General features: G+C 45.0%; 1 protein-coding gene across 1 annotated transcript; it reads left to right on the forward strand.

Annotated features, from left to right (window-relative positions):
• Positions 1–14368: 14368 nt before the first annotated feature.
• On the forward strand, positions 14369–17244 carry ZSCAN2 (zinc finger and SCAN domain containing 2). Its single transcript, XM_082648761.1, has 2 exons — positions 14369–14467; positions 16499–17244. Exon 2 carries the CDS (start codon positions 16606–16608, stop codon positions 17053–17055), a length of 450 nt encoding a protein of 149 aa, XP_082504887.1. The 5' UTR covers positions 14369–14467; positions 16499–16605; the 3' UTR covers positions 17056–17244.
• The last annotated feature ends 5234 nt before the right edge of the window (positions 17245–22478 follow it).

The following is a 22478-nucleotide window of genomic DNA, read 5'->3' on the forward strand; positions in this document are numbered from 1 at the left end:
TGTTCCTAGGATCAAGAAGGCTGGGATGTGCCTTATGGAGAAAACATGTGGGTTAGATAAGTTCCCTTCAGGCATGAGTCATAGTGTCCTTGGCTGTGAGGTCTGTGTTAATGAATCAACAATACCTTACACCTAGAAAAAGGAAGCGGAATTTGGCCAATCTGTACATGAGGCTGCTCCAAAAAGTGCTAAAGTATCATTTATAGTGTGTGATGAAGCTATGGAAAAGATAGACAAGTAGTTAAATTTATAGATTCATGAGATGACAAGCAATAAAATAGCATAATTGACAGCATTGTTGTGAGGCTTGAAAGACAAAGCAATTTATAGTCACGTTGAATCAGGAAAATGTTAAATCCTTTCAGCAAATGATGGCTGGTTGAAACATTTCAAAGGCAATAGGGCATGTTGCCTATTGCCTAAATGTTAAATTCACAGGCAAGGCTAATTCTGCAGATCAGGAGGCTACGGAAGAATTTTTTAAAAACCTGCTAAATGTTATACAGCAAAAAGGTTATGTGGAAGAGCAGGTTTACAATGCTGATGAAAATGGCTTGTTTTACAAGGACGTTGGCAAATGAGCCCGTATAACTCAAATAGCCTCAAAAGCTCTGCCTCTAAATCATTGAAAGACTATGCAATCAATTATTTGTAAGAAATATATATTTAATAAGGTGTCTTTAAATAGAAACACACATAAAACAAGGTTATATGTTGATTAGTTGATGAAAATGTTGTGACTAGAGGCTCCAAGGAACCTAACCCTGTATTTCCGGTAGGAGAGATGGTTCTATATTTGCTAATTCAGTGTTTGCAGTGGCTTTTTAGAACATAATGACTGTTGTTAAGAAACAAAATTTGACTGAGTAAATCTTTTTTTTTTTTTAATTTATTTATTTTTGGCTGCATTAGGTCTTCCTTGCTGCGCACAGGCTTTCTCCAGTTGCGGCGAGCGGGGCTACTCTTCGTTGCGGTGCGCAGGCTTCTCACTGCGGTGGCTTCTCTTGTTGCGGAGCACGGGCTCTAGGCACGCAGGCTTCGGCTCCGTAGTTGTGACTCGCGGGCTCTAGATTGCAGGCTCAGTAGTTGTGGCGCATGGGCTTCCTTGCTCTGCGGTGTGTGGGAACTTTCCGGACCAGGGCTTGAACCCTTGTCCCCTGCATTGGCAGGCAGATTCTTAACCACTGCGCCACCAGGGAAGCCCTGATTGAGTAAATTTAAAAATCAAATTGGCTTTATTCAATGATGGATGAATCAAGCAGCATCCCATCTAGCAAACAGAAAGGAGCTCCAAAGAGCTGCTGAAAAAGAAAGGTTGTTATAGACAAAAGGGGGTAGTGACAAGGAAAAAAGTGGATGACCTTATCTTTCTCGGGGATGGAAGGGGTCTACCAGGAGATTACCACACTACTGTTGACCAGGAAATTCCAAGAATTAATTAAATTCTTAAGACTGACCAGTTAAGATGACATTTCCGTGGGAGACTGAAATTGCAGTTAGGTTTGGTACTAAGTTTTGGCTTGGTGACTTGGGCTTAGCACAAGTAACTCCATTTTGGGTCTCTTTTTTAATACTGTAAATAGTGAGAATCGACTGTACTTAGAATCAAACAATATGCCTCTATCATAATCAAAGTAATCACTCCACTATTGAACAATATTTAGGTGGATTCCAGTTTTTTTTTATATTACATCCAGTTTGTACATGTCTCTATATGCATGAATATGATACCGAGAAGTCCAAAGCTGATTTGAAGGGTTCTGCCCATTTAAAATATTGACAGATACTGCTAAATCATGTTCCAAAGGCTCGCTCAATTTATACTTCTACCAACTGTCTATGAAAGTGCTTGTTGGGAGTTCCTTGGTGGCCCAGTGGTTAGGGCTTGGTGCTTTCATTGCTGTGTCCCGGGGTTCAATCCCTGGTCGGGAACTAAGATCCCGCAAGCCGTGTGGTGTGGCCAAAAAAAAAGTGCTTGTTTTTCTGAATCTTCATCAGACTGGGTATTACCAACATTTTTTTTTTGTCCAATATTATTGTCATATAATGATATTTCGTTTTAATGTGTATATTTGGATTATTGGTGAATTTGCATATCTTTTCATATGCTTAGTGACAAATTCATAAGGTTTTACTTGAAAAATGTAATAGCTGGATTCTCATATAATATCCTGACATTACAGACATTATAATAAACCTACATATTTATTGAACCATACACCTCACCTTACCCAGGGCTGACATGATCTTGCATTGGTCTTAAGGAAGCTCCAAGTTTGGCACGAGCAGTGGCTTACTGATGTCATCAAAGACCTAGGTTCTTTCTATTTTTCTGCTCTGCCATCTCAGGCTGGCTTCCCCTTTTGCCACAACATGGCTGCAACAGTTTCAGACATCACATCAGCTATAGAAAAGTCCATAGATAGAACAGGACCATCTCTCCAGAGTATGGAAACCGTTCCCAGGAGCCCCCATGCCGATTACATTTCTCATCTCACAGGTCAGAATTGCGTCACTGTTCACCCCTTAAACCAGTCGCTAGAAAGGAAAATAGGACCACCACGATTAGCTTAGAGTCTTCAAATAGGCCAGGCCCTTGCACTTACAGTCTTCTGCCTGGAATGCTCTTCCTTCAGATATCAGCAAGGCATGGTCCCTTTCCTCCTTCCAGTCTTTTCCCACTTCTCACTTTATCAGCAAGGCCTTTCTTGACCATCTTGTTCACAATTACACCTCCAGCACCCTCCATTTCTCTCCTCTGTTTTAGTTTATTCTAACATACCACGTGCTTTACTTATTTTTTAAAATTTATTGTCCATCTCTTTCAACCAGAATGTAAGCTCGATGAGGGTAGGGGTTTTGCTATTTTATTCATTGCTGAATCATTGGCACATCCTGGCACATATAAATAATACTCAATAAATATTTGTTTTGCAAATAGGTTCATCTGTACCATTTTTCTATATGCGTTAATATGAAATATTGTTTTTCTCTTTCTGACTTACTTCACTCTGTATGACAGTCTCTAGATCCAACCACGTCTCTACAAATGACCCAACTTTGTTCCTTTTTATGGCTGAGTAATATTTCATTGTATATATGTACCACATCTTCTTTATCCATTCACCTGTCAATGGGCATTTAGGTTGCTTTCGTGACCTGGTTATTGTAAGTAGTGCTGCTATGACTATTAGGGTGCGTGTGTCTTTTTTTTTTTTTTTTTTTTTTGCTGCATGTGTCTTTTTGAATTATGGTTTTCTCAGGGTATATACCCAGTAGTGGGATTGCTGGGTCCACAGACACAGAAAACAAATGTATGGACACCAAGGGGGGAAAGAGGGAGTGGGATGAATTGGGAGACTGGGATTGATATATATACACTAATATGTATAAAATAGATAACTAATGAGAACCTACTGTACAGCACAGGGAACTCTACTCAATGCACCGTGGTGACCTAAATGGGAAGGAAATCCAAAAAAGAGGGGATATATGTATACATAGAGCTGATTCACTTCACTGTACAGCAGAAACTAACACAACATTGTAAAGCAACTAAACCCAATTTAAAAAAAAAAGGAAAAGAAAAAAGCCTAGAAAAAGATAACTAAAAAATATTTGTTGAATGGGAGTAATCCATCTGAATGAATTCCTCCTGAATCCATCTCTCAATGAGTGCTAAACTCAGGTGAGGGAAAGAGGGGAGTCGTTTACTGACCTCCCCCAAACTCCAGCAATAGTTACATATCAGCAGGATGGCTACACGGCCTCTCCATCGTCACCCACCAATCTTTGCCCCCCCCCCCAGCACTGCCATCTAGATTTGGGGTTGCAGCTGCTCCATGGATGGTGGCACAAGTCGGCTGAAGCACAGCTCCTGATGCGGGTTGTGCTGCCCCAACATTCCCCTCAAACTGATCTCAGGCGGCCTCGTCCTGCAGCAGCTTGAAGCAGAATTTTGATTCCCAGCCAGAGATTGAAGTCAGGCCACGGCAGTGAGAGCGCTAAATCCTAGCCGCTAGACCACCAGGGCCCAGTGGCCAGTGACAAAGCCCTGGCCCATCAGCTGTGTAGAAATGAATTTCCACGTAGAGACAGAAAGTAGTGAAACAAGTAAAGTGTTTATTAGAAGGAAAAAGAGTATGTGTGGATAGACACATGGGTGGGCTCAGAGAGAGAGGCGTGCCCTCATGGTAGTTTGAATCACTTATAGGGGGCATTTCTTCCAGGTTTCCTTTGGCCAATCATCTTGCTTTGCCTGATTCTGAGTCCATATTTGATTTATGTCAGGGTCCTCCCATGTGTGCATGCATCTCTTAGCCAAGATGGATTCTAGCGAAGAGGCCTAGGGTAGGTTGACATCACTTACTATGGGGTGCTGCCACCTCCCTTTTGACCTCCAAGGAACCTTTCTGTGCATGTGTAGTCGGGAATGTCTCCCTGACCTCAAGAATGAAAAATATGTGCTCTTTTATCTCTTATCTGGGCAGGGGTCATCTCCTCTCTCGCTCCTCTTTTTTTTGAGTATCTGTCCACAGGGGAGAAACTCCAGCTGCTCAGCATGGGGCCCATCTATCTCCTGCCTCAAAATGACCACACCATGCCTGGGCGCCACACCTTAGCTGAGAACCTCTGCTCCTGGCCTCTCTGCGGCCTTCGCTGATGGCTTTGGGACCTGGCTAGCTGGCTCCTCTCATCCCAGTGTCTTGCCCTCATCCTCAGTGACCTCAGATGCATGTTGATGACATTTCCACCACCTGTGCTCATGGTCCCTTGGCCTCCACTGCTCCAGTGACTTCCACCTCCTTCTACTCAACCTCCAAAGGCCTGGCCGCATCGCACCCTGCTTCCAGTTCAGGACCTCACCTCCGTTCTCCTTATTCCATCTCTCCCCCACCCTTATGATAACTGGGACCTCTTTTGCTTCCTTGCTTATTGTTCCCTTGCTGCCTCTTACTCAGTCTAGACTCTGGTCGGCTTTTTAATCATGTTCTTGCTAGTGCCCTGGAATTCCTGTTTTTCAACTTTCTAATTCACCCACATGCAGGGGGTTTCCTGCCTTTACTTGTGCAGCTCTCAGTCTGGCAGAAGTGGCCTCCACACTGCCTAGCCAGACGGGCTTGTCTTCCCACCCCGGTTCCATCTGTCACTCTTTTTCCTCCTGTTGTGCTGGGTTCTGCCATCTGACTTGCCTGGGGAGTGGGACAGAGATGGGGAAGACAAGGGAGGGACAAACATCTGGGCCTAGTGCCCTGGGCTGTCCGCCTGGGGGGTGTGGGGGGAGAATCTCCTTCCTCCTTGAGGCCCATCTGATTCCGTTACATAAAAACTTTCACATCATTAGGGAAATTGCTTAATTTCACAAATGTTTTGAGTCAACTGGGAGCTCATTACTAGATATGAATGAAAATAGTGCTTGCCTTCCAGGAACTCCCCAACGGCTCACTAGAGTTTTAAGCCCTTGAGAAGAGGCTGGGGTGAGAAACAAAAAACAAACAAACAAACAAAAAAGACTACAGTGTATGGACTTCACCTTGTTTTATTGGAAATTTGGAAATGTACATGAATACATTTCTTTATGTTTTCTAAGCACAAGAAGGAATTCTAGCTTTTGGTGATGATTCATAGTTATGAACTGTTAAGTCTTGTCCTAGCCTTTTTATTTTATTTTATTTTATTTATTTATTTTTTGGCTGCGCAGCACGTGGGATCCTAGTTCCCTGACCAGGGGTGGAACCCACGCCCCCTCCAGTGGAAGTGTGAAGTCTTAACCACTGGACCACCGAAGAAGTACCTGTCCTAGCCTTTTTAAGACTCAGTTTGACCTTGAAAATGAACTGTCTCCAGAATGAATCCAGGCCATAACCTATTAACCCATGCCTTGAATATGGGTGATGTTTAAAGATAATTTTTTAAAGAGGATGGGCTTCCCTGGTGGTGCAGTGGTTGAGAGTCCACCTGCCGATGCAGGGGACACGGGATCGTGCCCCGGTCCGGGAAGATCCCACATGCCATGGAGCGGCTGGGCCTGTGAGCCATGGCCGCTGAGCCTGCGCGTCCGGAGACTGTGCTCCGCAACGGGAGAGGCCACAACAGTGAGAGGCCCGCGTACCGCAAAAAAAAAAAAAAAAAAATCAAAGACATGTACATCAAGGCATATATACTTGTTGAAACTCTTTGTCAAGCAGCATCTTTATTTTTTTTTATTAGATATCGGATCTGTGCCTTTCATTGTATATAAATTTTATCTCAGTTGAAAATATTTTTTTAATCTTAAAAAATTACAAATTGAGAAAACTTGTGGACATTAAAAATATTGTTAATAAAATTAAAAATTAAGCAATACACTGAGACTGGTGGGGCCTGAAAGGGCTGGAACTAAGAATGAAGGCTTGGGAGCTGGTAAAAAACTCCTGAGGGAGTGGAATCCCCTAACAGGCCTGTCTGAAGGACTGGCCTGCAGGGTCACCTTGGTGGGAACCTGCACGGGCATCGGAGAGCGACACCTTGTGGTGGTGAGGAGCAATTGCAGAAACAGCCACCATCCAGAGCTTGGGACGTCTGGGCTTTTATCCCACTGGTGTTAGCTTCCACAGGACTCCTTTGTCAGTTACATAAACCCCAAGGCCCTGGGCAGTCCAAGAGAAGGGGAAGCTCCAAGAAAGAGGTAATGGGCTAATTCAGTAGTTAAAGGCTAGAGCTAGTTTTAGTTTCATTTACTTTGGAAAATGTTTAAAGACATCCTGATTGGCCACATTCATATGTATAGAAAAAAGAATGAAAGGAAATCCACTACAACGGTAACAGGTTATATTTGGGTTGAGATTATATATCACTTTTATTACCTTTTTAAAGGTTTCTGTATCTTCCAAAATTTCAACAATAATTATATATCACTTTGCTTTTTTGTTTTGACAGAAATATTTATTTTTCTCATAGAGGGTGAACAATGGTATGCTACTATAATTTTTAAATTTTTTAAAAAAGTATTTATTTATTTATTTGGCTGCACTGGGCCTTAGTTGCGGCATGCTAGGGATCTTTTAGTTGTGGCATGTGGGATCTAATTCCCCGACCAGGGATCAAACCCAGGCCCCCTGCATTGGGAGTGCGGGGCCTTAACCACTGGACCACCAAGGAAGTCCCTAAATTTTAATTTTTTTTTGAAGACTTAATTTTCTAGAACAGTTTTAAGTTCACAGCAAAATTAAAAGGTAAGTGCAAAGATTTCCTGTATATGCCCTGCCCTCACACATGCATAGCCTCCCCCGTTATCAACATCCCCCAACAAAGTGGTACATTTGCTACACTTGATGAACCTACACTGACATACCATAATCACCCAAAGTCCATAATTTACCTTAAGTTTCACTCATGGTGTTGTACATCCTATGAGTTTGGATGTGTCCATCATTATAGTATCACACATTTTATTTATTTCTTTTTTTTTCTTTTCTTTTTTGTTTTCAACACAAACTTTCTTTATTTAGGAAATAGATGGAATTGTTAAATTGCTGCTAGGATAGAATAAGATGCTTTTGGCCTCAAGTCGCAGAAAATATAACTAGCAGTGACTTTACAAAATAGATGTTTATCTTATATAACAGAATTCTAGAGGTAGTAAGTTTCCAGATGAGTCCAGCGGCTCTGTGATGTCAAGTTCTTTCTCTCCTAATCCACCATCTGTGTTGACTTCTCACCTTCAAGCTTTTCTCCTTCACATGCTAAATGGCTACTGTAGCCTTGGGCATCCTATGACCTCACAGGACCACTTTCAAAGCAGGAAGCCGTGAGGACAAGCAACAAGAGAGCTTTCCTTCTTTGTCTCTCTCTTTACCGTTTGTCAGGCAGCATCTTTATTCTTTTTATTAGTTATCTATTTTATACATATAAGTGTATATATGTCTATCCCAATCTCCCAATTCATCCCACCACCACTTCCCCACTCCTCGATTTCCCCCGCTTGGTGTCCATACGTTTGTTCTCTACATCTCACACAGAGTATTTTCACAGCCCTAAAAATCTTCTGTGCCCCATCTATTCATTCCTCCCTGCCCTAACTCCTGTCAACCACTGATCTGTTTATTGTCTCCATAGTTTTGCCTTTTCCAGAGTGCCATATAGTTGGAATAATACAGTATGGAGCCTTTTCAGACTGGCTTCTTTCACTTAGTAATATGCATTTAAGGTTCCTCCACTGTCAACACTGCTGTGTATTATCACACATTTTCATGACTTGATAGCTCATTTCTTTTTAGCACTGAATGATATCCCATTGTCTGGATGTGCCACAGTTTATCCATTCACCTACTGAAAGACATTTTGGTTGCTTCCAAGTTTGGGCAATTATGAATAAAGTTACTTAAACATCTGTGTGCAGGTTTTTATGTGGACCTAAATTTTCAACTCCTTCGGGTAAATACCAAGGAGTGTGATCGCTGGATCATATGGTAAGACTATGTTTAGTTTTATAAGAAACCACCCAACTATATTCCAAAGTAGCTGTACTATTTTGCATTCCCACCAGCAACGAATGAGAGTTCCTGTTGCTCCACATCCTCATCATTACTTTTATTTTAATACAAAAAGATTTAAGAATAACACAAAATTCCTCAACATTTTTAGTGAAAAAAATAAATAAATGCACACACATGGTAAAATGTCAAACATTAGGAAACTATAAAATTAAAAGTAAAAAAGTCTCCCTCCTGTTTTCTAGTAACTCTTGATAGAGCTACTCACCATTCATACTTCCTTGTATATGCAACAAGAAAAATTTCTGCATGTATAGTAAATGTTTCTTTCCTTTACATTTTTTTTTCACAAAATGTATCATATTATGTGCACAGCATTTTGTACCTTGCTTTTTTCACCCACCTGGAGATCTTTCTATGTTAGCATATAGAGATAAATCTCATTTTTTAAAAGGCAATAGAATTCCAAGGAAAGATATTCCAAACATTATTTATCTAGGCCTCTGTCTAAAAACATTAAAATTATTTCAAACTTTGTTATAAATATTCAGTAATAAACATTCTTGTATATACCTTGACATATTTTTATTATTATATCAATGGGATATATTCCTAGCAATAGAATTGTTGGTTCTCCTTCCAAAATGACTGTACCAATTTATACTACCACCAACAGTAGGAGAGTGAATTATTTTCCTCACTGTCAACACTACTGTGTATTAACACACTTAAAATTTTTGCCAATACCATAGGAGAAAAATGGCATCTATATTTGTTTTGATTTGCATTTAAAAAATTATTAGTGGGGTTGAGCGTGCTCTCTCCCTCTCTCTCTCTCTCTCTCCCTCTTTCTCTGTGACCTGCTTATTCTTATCCTTATCCTTTACCCATTTTCCTATTGAGTTCTTGGTCTTTTTCATACTCATTTGTATAAACTCATAGTAAATTAGAAATTAACCCTTGGTTTGTCACATGCGTTACAAATATTTCCCCCACTTTTTCATTTCTTTCTGACTTCATTTACGGCCTACTATGCCTTGCAGGTGTTTTTATTTATTTTTTAATAAATTTATTTATTTATTTCATTTTTGACTGCACTGGGTCTTCGTTGCTGCACGCGGGGGCTACTCTTCGTTGCGGTGCATAGGCTTCTCATTGCCGTGGCTTCTCTTGTTGTGGAGCACAGGCTCTAGGCACGTGGGCTTCAGTAGTTGTGGCACGTGGGCTCAGTAGTTGTGGCTTGCGGGTTCTAGAGCACAGGCTCAGTAGTTGTGGTGCACAGGCTTAGTTGCTCCACAGCATGTGGGATCTTCCCGGACCAGGGCTCGAACCCATATCCCCTGCATTGGCAGGAGGATTCTTAACCACTGTGCCACCAGGGAAGTCCTTCGCAGGTGTTTTTAATTTTGTGTTTTCAAATTTATTTTTCTTCCTGATTCTGAGTGCATTAGTTTTATAATTTACAAAAATTCAAGTTGGTTTTGTGTGTGTGTGTGTGTGTGTGTGTGTGTAAAGCATATCAAACACACAGTAGTAAAAGTCCATTAGGGGAAAGTCTATGGCACCAAACCATTCTCTGGGGATTTGTCTACCTCCCAGGCCATGTGGCTCAGTAAGTATCATAGTCGGTGGCTAAATAATTTTGTAAAGAAGTATCTAGGAGCAGCAATCTGATTTGACAAGCCAGTTAGACTCTGAATCCTCTTTTGGGTTCCAAGTGCATTGGAAGCTTTTACTAAAGGTCTCCAAAAAAATTTTTTTTTTCTCTTTCCAATGGTCAAGTAAGTATTTTAGTGATAATTTTCCTCCTATGAACTAGCCTAGGGATACACTAGTGTGTGTAGTGTGTGATGTGTGTATAGTATGTATGTGTGTGCACGAACATGCAGGTATTTAATTTTTTTCCTTTTTTCTTCCTGTTTTTTGTAATAAGTCTTTACTTGTAATAGCTTGGGGGACACTGAAGATTATGGAGCTAGATTTCCTCTAAAACACCTCTCAAGCCACCCCTGATGCCACCCGGGCCTCTGTGTCCTGGCAAGCACCACCCCACACTGAGGCCACCTCCCGAGTCATTATGTCCAGCCCAGAGCACACTTGTGTCTCCCCAGAAATATCCTTGAATAGAGCAGTTCAGAATAGGGCATGGGAACAGGCCGGAGGTTGTAAATCCATTTTCCTTCTTGGCACCAGCGGGCTAGAGGAGCCCAGGCCAGCACAAGACAGCTGAGAAAGAGAAAAGTCGGCATCCGCCGAGGGGCAACACAAGGTCCAGAGGGCCTCCCTCTGCCACACTAAATACCAACCATTCATAAAAAACCGGAAAAGATACTGGTCTTGGGGGTAAAAAAATTCCGTTCTAAAAAAGAAAAAATCCTGCTCTAGCTCTTCTTTTTACACAGGTATGTGTCATGTGATACTTAATTTCACAGTTGTTCAGTAACACTTCCTTGGACCGAATTTCACCTTTCTCTCTTTAAAATAAACATTTCTCTGATCCCATTCTCTAGTTTCTCTTCCTGTCTGGGCATTCCTACGATGGAGCCCCTCTTTAGCCCTTTCTTTTTCTTTAGGCTGGTCTTACAGCATCCTACAACATTGTTCCTTTAAATGATCTTTTCCCAATCACACTTAGTGGCCGGGCTCTGTGGCCACTAAGTAACAATGAGACAACTAGCAAAAATGAGACACACCTTTCGCACAACCAGAGCAGTCTCCCTTCTTACTCTGTCACAGAGGACAGATTAAGCAATGATGGGGGTCTTGGGTAGGGGGAGTTACTTCCTGCACCCTCAAGGCCCAAAGGTCCCTCTGCCTCACCTGCTCAGGTGTCATTGGCCCTGCTTTTTTTATTATTATTATAAATTTATTTATTTATCTTTGGTTGTATTGGGTCTTCGTTACTGCGTGGGCTTTCTCTAGTTGCGGTGGGCTTTCTCTAGTTGCAGTAGGTGTGGGCTACTCTGTTGTGGTGCACGGGCTTCTCACTGCAGTGGCTTCTCTTTGTTGCGAAGCACGGGCTCTAGGCACGCGGGCTTCAGTAGTTGTGGCTCCCGGGCTCTAGAGCATAGGCTGAGCCATTGTGGCACATGGGCTTAGTTGCTCTGCGGCATGTGGGATCTTCCCGGACCAGGGATCGAACCCGTGTCCCTTGCAATGGCAGGCTGATTCTTAACCGCTGCACCACCAGGGAAGTCCCCACTGGCCCTGATTTTAACTAGGTGTTACAGAAAGCAGGATCTGCCCATCCCCATCTTCTTCACCTCCATCAACTTGAGATGAGCTGGGAGCTCCCTAAAGGCCTTAGGCCGAGCATTCCTTGGGGTGAGTTTCCTTCTCGCTCAACATCTAAAGACAAGTAGTGACACATGTAGTTTCTGCCTGTCCAGTTTTTCCTAGAGGCCTTCAATCTCCAGATTGGAGAATTCACCTTTGTGTGGGAGTAACAGTAAGGAAATCTAGGAGCCAGATCCAATTCCCTCTCCCCTGGTGGGTCCAGGGAGTGAGCATGTGACTTAGACTCAGCCAACCAAATACTCTTTCCCTGGTCTGGAACCTTGAGAAGAAGGCAGGCAAACAGAGATGGCTGTAGCATCACTAGGGCTCATGGGGTGGGCAGACTGGGCTGTTTGTGCTAAGAGGTTGTTGCTGTGGTTTGGGGGGCTTTACTCTCCTTTTCTTAGCCCCTAACTATTTTCAAGCCTGATACTTTACCTCCCATTTACTCTGTAAGTTCCCTGATATTCTTTCAATAAGTCCCTTTTAAGTTAGCCAGAGCTGTCCTTTGAAGCTTTTAGTCAAGAGTGCTCGCTAGTAGAACGGAGCCTCTGTCATCCTTGTGGTTTGGTGGATGGAGAAAGGAATCACTTGGAGGACCAACCCTACTCACTGAACTGGGCTGTGTTTCCGGGCTTGCTTGCTGCCCCAGGCTGGTCTTAGGGCACTGGCTTGGGTACCAGAACCATTATGCCAGGAATTTGGTCTTAAATGTGACTTGCTCTCTATCTAAATGTAGGGAAGTTCACACTGGCCAGGACCAACTTCTCAGAGAATCAGGCACAGGACAGAGATGGCTGGGTCCAGGATTCTCCTGTGACAAGATGGTGCCAGTTTCTTGTGGTCATGAGTTGGCTTGGGATAGAAGCAGAGAAAAATGAACCCTTAGGCTGCTGGGAAGTTTCAGCTGTATCCCACCCTCTAACCCCCCACCCCAAGCAAACAAATATTTTCCCTTTTGTGTAAATTTCCATTCCTCATGAGGATGAAAAAGTGGAGAAACAAACTTTGTTAATGTAAGATCATGTCCAAGAATTATCATCCTCAATCATTTTGGAGATCTTGCTTTCTAGGAATGCTGACCACTGGAGAGGTGGTGGTTGGAAATTCTGCATCCGGGCACTCAGTGCAGACTTCTTAGGCCAGCCTGGAGGTGGGGCTGTCTGCATGTGGTCACTTTGGGCTAATAAATTAAGATGCTACCCTACCAGGGATGTAGCATTCAACAGCTGAACCTCACTTTGCATTTTTATACTTAAAGAGGTTAATTACTGAAAAATGGGTAAAATTCAAATAATCTTTAGAGTGGTGGACAGAACTTTCTAAGAGTGACACAAAACTCAGAAGCTATAAAGAGACAAGACTGACAAATCTGACGCCATAAACATGTCAAATTTCTATATTAAAAAAAAAACAGCAAAAAGCAAACAGCAAAGTGAGAAAACTAGCAGCAACTTCTATGACAAACAAAGGAATCATTTTCTTAATATACTAAGAGCTTTTACGAGTAAATGCAATTTAAAAAAAGGGAAGGAGATAGGAACAGTCAGTTCATAGAAAATGAGATTAAAATCACCAATAATCATGAAACATGTCTCAAACATTCATGAAATGAAATTTTCATGAAAATGAAATTTAAATGAAAATTAAAACAAATGTAGTCATTTAATTGGGCATGCCCCCAGTAATTGCTCTGTACAAAAATACACCACTGTTATATCACAGGCCATTAAAAGTGTCTTTCTCTCTTTTCTTATATTTCTCCCTTGGGTTTCCAGGCAGTTACTCACCTGCTGTCATGGGACAGCCATTTCTTTAAAAGTGCCAACCGTGGGAACCCCACAGTAGAAGCCAATTTCCCACTCTCACCTCCCTGTGCTGACACTGACAATAAGTAACACTGGGCAAGTATTGATACTAAAATGGAGACTTCGAGCATGTGTGCTAGGGACGGTGTCCCTGCGAGGGAGGTGATGATGGGGCGGGTTCCATGCAAGAGGAGATAGACGAAAGAATGGGAGTTCTGCTGCAGAAGAGGCGGGACAGGGCTTTCCTCCAGACCCTGAAACACCACGTGCGAAAACAAAGGGGTGTGCAAAAGCCAGGTGCAAGTGTGGATCTGCAAGCTGTGGGAGGGGCGCCGAGCTCGGCGGGAAGGGACTTCTCCCGAGCGGATTCCTTTCCTGCTCAGGGACTACTTTCGGCCGTCGAGGGGCCTGACAAAATTACTTGCCTCACAGTTCACAGCTGAAAGGGAGCGTCCATTCAACTTTCCCTTTTCATAGAGAACTATATGGAGGACTTAAAGAAGTGAAATGACCCGTCCCAGGTCACAGCTCTGGCCCACACTGGGGTCCTGACTGCCAGTCGGCAGATTTTCCTTCCTCTGGCCCTACCGCACTGCACAGGGTATCAATCCCAAACTCTGCTCCGTGCCCCGCGGTCGGAGTCTGCTCGATGGACTACACCTCCCACAATGCCTTTGGCCCAGGCTCCCTCCCTCCGCCCAACTGGGTCCGTATCCGCCAATAGGAAAGCAGAGTTTCCAGGTGCAGTTCTCGGTGGCCAATGAGCGCGGCGGAGGGCGGGCCTCTCCCGTCCATTGTTCTCGGTGCCCCTCGGGCTTGAGCCACCTTGACTCCGGAGGTGCCGGGCAGTGCCCGGGGGCGCTTTTGCGCGCGGAACGACCGCGGGATTGGCATCTGGTCTCTGGAGAGGTGAGCCCGGAGAGTCAGAGCTGGAGCCGCGCGGGCCGGGAGAGCAGCCCGAGGCAAGAGGATAACGGGCCTGGAGCCAGTGCGGGCAGCCCTGTTGGGGGAGGGGCGTCGGGGGCTCTGTCCCCGTCCCGCGGGCCCCCGCTCTCCCGGTTTAGGCGCCCGGTTGGCTCAGCGACCGGACATGGACTCTTCTCCCTAGCGGTGAGCTCCGTGTACATCCAACCAGGGGCGCAGAGTTTAGACTGGAAGGCACAGTGGACGACATCCCGAGCAGCTCATTTTACAGATGGGGAAACTGAGCTTCAGAGGGGGCGTGGCTTGCCCCAGGTGAGACAGCAAATTAACTGACTAGGAACGGTTTTCCCGGGCTCCCAGTTAAGAGTTGTGTTATACCTGTGTTTCTTTTAGCCATTTGGTGAATACATATTGAGAGCTTCGGTGTTTCCACTAGCTTTTCTTTTTTGTTCTTTTTTTAAAAAGTTTTTCCTTCCCTATTTTTTTTGTGTGTGGGGTTTATCGGAGTCTACGATGTAGTGACGATTTTTAAAAATAACTTTTCATTGCCTTTTAGTCTTTATTTTAAACAATTTGTCATTTCACTGCTCTCAACATTTTGTAGAATTTTTGTCCAGGTTTTTTTTTTCCTTGTGTATGTGTTCATTTTTAAAAGGAATTGGGGTCATACTGTGTCTATGGTTTTTTTGCTTTGCTGGTTTTGTTTTTATCCATTAATTTTCATATTATGAGGATTATTTTAAATAATTAATGATTAATAATTATTGTCAGCATAATTTTTAAAAATACATAGAGCAGAGTGCACAAATCTTAAATTTCATATGTATGCTCTTATGCAACCATTGTTAAATCAAGATATAGAACATTTCCAGCTCCACTGAGCCCCTTCTCAGTAACGGTCCCTCAAAAGGTAGCCATTATTACATTAGCACAGTTTATTTAATTTTATTTATTTGTTTATTTATTTTCGGCTGCGTTGGGTCTTTGTTGCTGTGCGCGGGCTTTCTCTAGTTGCTGCGAGCGGGGGCTACTTTTCGTTGCATTGAGCGGGCTTCTCTTTGCGGTGGCATCTCTTGTTGGGGAGCATGGGCTCTAGGCGCGCGGGCTTAAGTAGTTGTGGCACACGGGCTCAGTAGTTGTGGCTCTCAGGCTCTAGACCGCAGGCTCAGTAGCTGTGGCGCACGGGCTTAGTTGCTCCGTGGCATGTGGGCTCTTCCCGGACCACGGCTCGAACCCGTGTCTCCTGCATTGGCAGGAGGATTCTTAACCAGGGAAGTCCCACATTAGCATAGTTTTTAATATATTTTACTGTATGAATGTGCCATAATTAACCATTCTCCTGCTGCTGGAATATTAAGGTGTCAAGTTTTCTTTTTGCAATTAGAAACAATGTTATGGTTGTGTGTCCTTGCAAATAAATTTCTCTTTACAAAGATGGTTATTTTAAAAAATAAATTCCTGAGGGGCCAAGGCTGGATCTAAGAGTACAAACATTTTAAAACTTCATATTTAAAAATATGGTAATAATGCAGTTGAGGTATTTCCTTCCTTCCAGTGAGCGCCAAAGTGTCTTGACATCTGATCCTTTGCAAATCCTTGAGAGGTCCCCTTCAGATAAGAAGGATAGGTGTTATTATCTCTACTTATTAGGTGGTCAGTGAGGTTGTGTGACTGAGTTGTATGTTAGGTCAAGGTCACTCTGCAGCAAGTCTGAACTGACTTAGGGCAGGATAACTCAGTCCTGGGTTCTTGCGAGGACTTTGAATTTCTGTTACTCATGCTTTGGTCTTTTGGAAAGAAAAATACTCTATTTTTCGTGCTTGTGATTCTTCTTAACTTCTCTTGCCATAGAGATGTTTTCAGGAATAAGCCATTTTTCCTTTAAGAGGGACAGGAAACTTCTGTTGATTTGCGGATGTAAGAATCATTTGGTGGCCTGACCTGGGCTGCTGTGAGTTAGATTGTTTTAGGACAGTTTACTTATTGATTCTAGTTCTCTTTCTCATTCTTAGCCAGACTCCTTGTTGAAATTTGAGGAGGGTGCTGTCTTCTCAGAGAGCCTGGCTGGAGAAGACTGAAGGTCAAGGTTAGAAGCCTGAGTGATTCCCCCCAGAACGTGGATCATGGCCTCGGAGGTGCCGAGAGTAACCACTCCCCTGAGCCCCTTAGTCCGTGTCCCTCAAGAGGAAGATGACCAGGAGGAGGAGGTCGCCACCATGATCCTGGAAGACGACTCCTGGGTGCAGGAAGCTGTGCTGCAGGAGGATGGCCCTGAGTCGGAGCCCTTTCCCCAGAGCGCCGGCAAGGGCAGCCCCCATGAGGAGGTGGCCGGAGGGCCACAGGGTGCCCTTGGCCGTCTTCGAGAGCTCTGCCGGCGCTGGCTGAGGCCAGAGGTGCACACCAAGGAGCAAATGCTGACCGTGCTGCCAAGGGAAATTCAGGCCTGGCTGCAAGAGCATCGGCCCGAGAGCAGCGAGGAGGCGGTGGCCCTGGTGGAAGATTTGACCCAGACCCTTCGGGACAGTGGTGAGATGCAGAACCTCGTAGGGAGAGGGTGGGAGCAGCCCTCTTGAGATGGAAGAGTGTGGTGTTTGCAGAGGAGGAGAAGGTGGTATCCAGGACTGAGTTCGGGTCAGCCCCATCCCTCTACTCTGTCTGCAGGTGATCAGCCCATTGTCACCCCAAAATGCCCTGGTTGTGTGCAGTGACAGTTCCAGAATTTCGGTATAAGAGGGGCTTAGAGGACTATTCTCAGAGCCAGATTTACGTAGTTAGCACAGTTTTTTTGTGTGGAGTTGGAGCGGTTGGGAAGCTGATGGAGGTTATGGGGTGAGGGGCTGAAGACCCCCATAAACCACCCCTTGGCACTTTCACCCAGTTGTGCAATAAACTTCCAAATATTTAAGTTCCAGCAATTAGAAAAACCAAATTCTGTTTTAAAAAAGTGATTATTTTTGTGAAATCAAGGTGAATGACGAGTAAGCCAGCTAATAACTAGGGACTTATCTGTGGTATAAAGTCATCCATCCCAGGCTCTTAAAAGAGTAATTCCAAACCTGAGCTTTTTGCAACAGTTAATATATTTGTCTCTTGTGTTATTAATACGTTGTGGGACCCATGCACGCCGTTCAACCACTCTGCCTCCATTCTGGTCTTCAGTTGTAAACTGGACTGCCTTGCTTACCAGATATTTACTTCAGATCTACCTGTGCCCCTAGGACTGTTTCAGGACCCCCAGGAACCAATGGCTGCCTCTGTGAGGATGTTCAGGGAACGGAGTGGGGAGAGGAGAGGAGAGGTCAGAGAAGGCTTCACAGAGGATGTGACACTTGAGCAGGAGTTGAGCTGGAGGGGGGTTTGGAAAGGCGCAGGGCAGGGGGAGGGTGTGGCATCCCAGTGGAGCTGAGGCTCAGAAGGGTGGACCGGTGTGGGATCGGTGGGATGACCATATAAGGAAGGCTGGCTGATTGGAGTGGAAAGTGTGTTTTTAGGAAGGGCTAGGAAATAGGGTCTGGGGGAAGGGTGGGTGAGGCTTAGACCAAATGTCTTTGGCCTCAGCAAATTCTAAACTAGGGCCCCAGGGGCATGGGAGGAAGCTGAACTTAGCAACAGGATGCAGGTTTGATTACAGGAGGGAGAGGCCAGAGGGAGGAGAGCAGCCAGGAAGCTGTCTGGATGCTGGATGGGCAGTGATAGGGGTGGGTCCAAGGTGGGGACTGCAGGGGAAGAGGAGGAGACTGGACGCATGTGAGAAAGAGCTAATAGTAACCGTAGCCAGCACTGATGGATCCTTTTTGTGGGCCAGCCAGCGTGCCTAGCATCTGATATGCAAAACTCACGTAAACTCTCAGAGAGCCTGGCTGGAGAAGACTGAAAGTCAAGGTTAGAAGCCTGAGTGATTCCCCCAAGACCGTGGATGATGGCCTCGGAGGTGCTGAGAGGAACCACTCCCCTGAGCCCCTTAGTCCAGGTCCCTCAAGAGGAAGATGACCAGGAGGAGGAGGTCACCGCCATGATCCTGGAAGACGACTCCTGGGTGCAGGAAGCTGTGCTGCAGCTTGGAGACAAGAGGAATTATCATCACCGGGGAAGATAAGTGACTCCCTTAAGGTCGCGCAGCTAGTATGAGGCTGAACCAGGATGCCAGCTCAGGGGTCTGAGGACGTGGCTAATGTTCTTAAGCATTTCGTCACATCTGATGCAAAGTCATAGTTGCCGGTGGGATGTTGGAAAGAGGGGCTGCAGATGAGGAGTAAGACAAAGGTGACTAACTCAGAGGCATCTAGTCTAGAGGATTCAGAAGGCTGGAAAGGGAAGGTGGTTTGGGGACAGAGTTGTAACAATGCCCAGGGACTTGGGAGATGTGAGTATAAAGCTGTCCTTTGGAGAAAAGGGTGGTCATGGAGGGCCACCTGTGAGCCCAGGCCTTCACTGAGCACCTCACATGTCCATCTTGCTGATAATCCCGTGAGGTGGGTGGAACTGTCATTTTACAGATGAGGAAATGGAAGTTCAGCAAGGTCAAGCTGTTCCTTGAGGTCACACAGCTGGTTAGTGATGGAGCCGGCCTTCAAACTCCAGTCTGTTTGCTTCCATGTGTGTTTGGTAGATCCCAGGTTTTATTTGAAGCAAAATACCTGATTTTCTTTGGCCCTGAAAAATAGCTTTTAATTTTACTCTTCCTACTTAAAAAAGCAAAAGCCTCTCATCCTGTTTAAAAACCTGTTTACTGTGTAACGAGTTTGTGATGAACCTCAGGCTCTTCAGTGAGATGCTAAAGAGAGGCCAGAGGGGTGGAAGGCTGAGGAGAAACCTCTGGGGTTACTGTTCAGTTGGGGAAGTCACAAAGCAGGGCGTCAAGTCTCATCAGGTGTCTCTGAGGCAATGACAGGCTCCCACTGTGACAACCCTCCCCACCTGGCTTGCTGGAGGGGCTTTGTGCCTTTCATCTTTCACGGAACATCCCGGATGGGGAATGTCCCAGACTGAGTGGGCTCGTCAGTGCTCTCATTTCTGCCATTGAGATCGTCTTTGTTGGTTTTCATTTGTCTAACACATGCTCCTGACCTGCCTTATGATTACTCAGAGGAACCTCTTCAGTGATCTCCATCCCTTCTCAAACATTTACTCAACATAAGACCACTTGATCTCTAGTCTGTTTGTCTAGCTCGGGACCTTTGGTCACATTTACCCAGCACATTTTCAAGGCCTGGCTAGACAGTGGTTGTTTAATATTTGACTAGCAGGCACCTCTAGGTGTTCACAGTTAAAATATCTTAAAATTCCAGTTGAGATTGGACCTATATCAATAGTTTAAGTGGTAAAGCTCATCTCTCTTTGTGTTTCCCAAGGGCATTTTGATCCCCATACCCAGCCCTATTTCAGGCTCTTGGTATTTCACCTGAACTCTTGCAGCAGCCTCCAAAGGGAACCTGCCTTCAGCCTCTTTCCCCTGCATTGCTCCACTCCTACCTGAGTGATCGGGCACTCTCCTGCTTAAAAATCTTCTTGAGTTCCCCAGTGTCTCCAAATCAACCATGACCTCTTTGTCCTGCTCGCAGCCCGTGGCCCTGTGTGACCTGGCCCAGGTGCCCATGGCTGGTCCTTCTCTGATCCCCTTGCCACAGCTCTTGCTTCATTCAGACCAGATCTTGCTGTTTCTTGAACATAATCTGTTCAATTTGCTGGCATTCACCTGTGCTCCTGAGTTTTGACTTGGAGTGGCCTTGTCCATCCCTGTGTGATAAAATCCTGGTCTTCCTTTGAGTGCACACCTTTGGAGACCTGCTCCATAAAGCTGTCCCTCCGGCCCCTGTTTCCTGTCCCCAGTTCCACCCGCCTGAGAGCATCTCTGATCACCTCTGCTAGAAGTCATCTCCCCCAGAACATTTGGATTCTCCTCCTCTTTTGGCTTTGTATCGTATTCTGTCTTGTTTTCTATTTGTATGAATACTCATCTTATTTCTTCTAGGAACCTATAAAATCCCCAAAGTCAAGGAACCTATCTTTTTCTTAACCTTTTTCTTTTTTTTTTTTTAAGCTCTCGCAGTACCCAGCACAGTGCCCTATACATAGTGGGGACCCAGTAAGTATTGTCGGGATGAGGAAATGAATCCTTCGAGCCTCCCTGCAGGTGTGGAGAAGCTCACCTGCTGGGTCCATGAAGGAGGCAGATAGCTGCTTCCTTCCAGGCTTATCTGCCTCTCCTTGAGAAAGCCAAGCTAAGTTTTGTTTTGTTTTAAAACAAAATGGGGTCGGGACTTCCCTGGTGGTCCAGTGGTTGGGACTTCGCCTTCCAATGCAGGGGGTGCAGGTTCAGTCCCTGGTTGGGGAGCTAAGATCCCACATGCCTCGTGGCCAAAAAACCAAAACATAAAACAGGAGCGATACTATAACAAATTCAAAGACTTTAAAAATGGCTTCCCTGGTGGTGCAGTGGTTGAGAGTCCGCCTGTCGATGCAGGGGACACGGGTTCGTGCCCCGGTCCGGGAAGATCCCACATGCCGCGGAGCGGCTGGGCCCGTGAGCCATGGCCGCTGAGCCTGCGCGTCCGGAGCCTGTGCTCCGCAGCGGGAGAGGTCACAACAGTGAGAGGCCTGTGTACCGCAAAAAAAAAAAAAAAAAAAAAATGGTCCATATCAAAAATATCTTAAAAAAAAAAAAAAAAGGTCAAGCCCAAAGTTGGCAGAACGTAGCCAGGTATATTTCCAAATCTAGAAAGGGAGACTAGGTAGGACTGCAGCTTAGACCTGGGAGAATTCTTAGGCTGGTAGGCAAGTCAAGCAGCTTAGTCCAGCAAGAGAGCACCTACTCTTAGGTTTTTGTTCTTGGAAGCTCTGTATTAATCCTTTGTTTATGTTCAGCAAACTCAGTGAATATTATCATATTTATGCTGTTAACCAAGATGTTTATAAACATAGAGAACATGTTTCTGAGTGTGGAGGTGGGTACTATTGCCGTTTCTCAAATTCCAGAGGCTCAAGGATATCTCCCTTCATGGCCTGAGAATAAACCAGTAGGTGGCCTTTTTCACCTGTTGTTATCCAGCCAAACTGGTAGGAGTAGTCCATGGGACTGGCAGCATTTACTTGAAGGGACAAGCTTTGGATTTGGAAACCTAAGGTATGGTGAATCCACACCCCAGGGAGGACAGTTGCCTGGAGGTCTCTTGGACCGGGGAGCTGGTCTTGGATGTGGCCACCAGCGCACAAATGCCAGAGAAAATGAAACTGTCGTGGGCTGGACGTGGAAGCCGCAGTAGGGCATCACTTGTCCTGTGGAGACCATCCATCCAGTGATGTGCTCTTTCTTTTTATTTTTTAAAAAATAAATTTATTTATTTGTTTTTGGCCGTGTTGGTTCTTCGTTGCTGTGTATGGAGTTTCCCTAGTTGTGGCGAGCAGGGGCTACTCTTTGTTGTGGTGCATGAGCTCTACGCGCGCAGGCTTCAGTAGGTGTGGCTCGCGGGCTCTAGAGCGCAGGCTCAGTAGTTGTGGCGCACGGGCTTAGTTGCTCCGCGGCATGTGGGATCTTCCCGGACCAGGGCTCGAACCCGTGTCCCCTGTGTTGGCAGGCAGATTCTTAACCACTGCACCACCAGGGAAGTCCTGTGCTCTTTCTTTTTAGATGAGATTGGCCCAAATGGTTCACGCCTGGCAGCTGTGTTTTTAGCCTGTTTCACAGGCCTGTTGAAAGACCATTTATGAAAAGCACTAGTTACCTGTGTTGCTGGTTACAAATTACTGATGTAAAACCCAATACACTTCCTTTTTTTTTCTGGTGACTTGGAGAATGAGAACCCCAATTTTCCAGGGCAATCTTGAGTATTTGTCCTTGTAAAGCATCAAAATGTCTCAAATTCCAATAGCTGGCAGCCAAACCATACCTCTCAGAATGTCTCACATCGGTCTGTAAGAGGCCTGGGCCCTGGGGCCAGAAGTCGTTTCTCAAATTGTATGGCCTCATTTTCGGTTCAGAAAGTATAGTCACTAGAGT

Source organism: Grampus griseus, assembly GCF_964374135.1.
Source record: "Grampus griseus genome assembly, chromosome: 2".
Lineage (NCBI taxonomy): Eukaryota > Metazoa > Chordata > Mammalia > Artiodactyla > Delphinidae > Grampus > Grampus griseus.

Excerpts from the sequence above, each read along its gene's own strand:
- ZSCAN2 (XM_082648761.1), top strand. The coding sequence starts at position 16,606 with ATGGCCTCGGAGGTGCCGAGAGTAACCACTCCCCTGAGCCCCTTAGTC.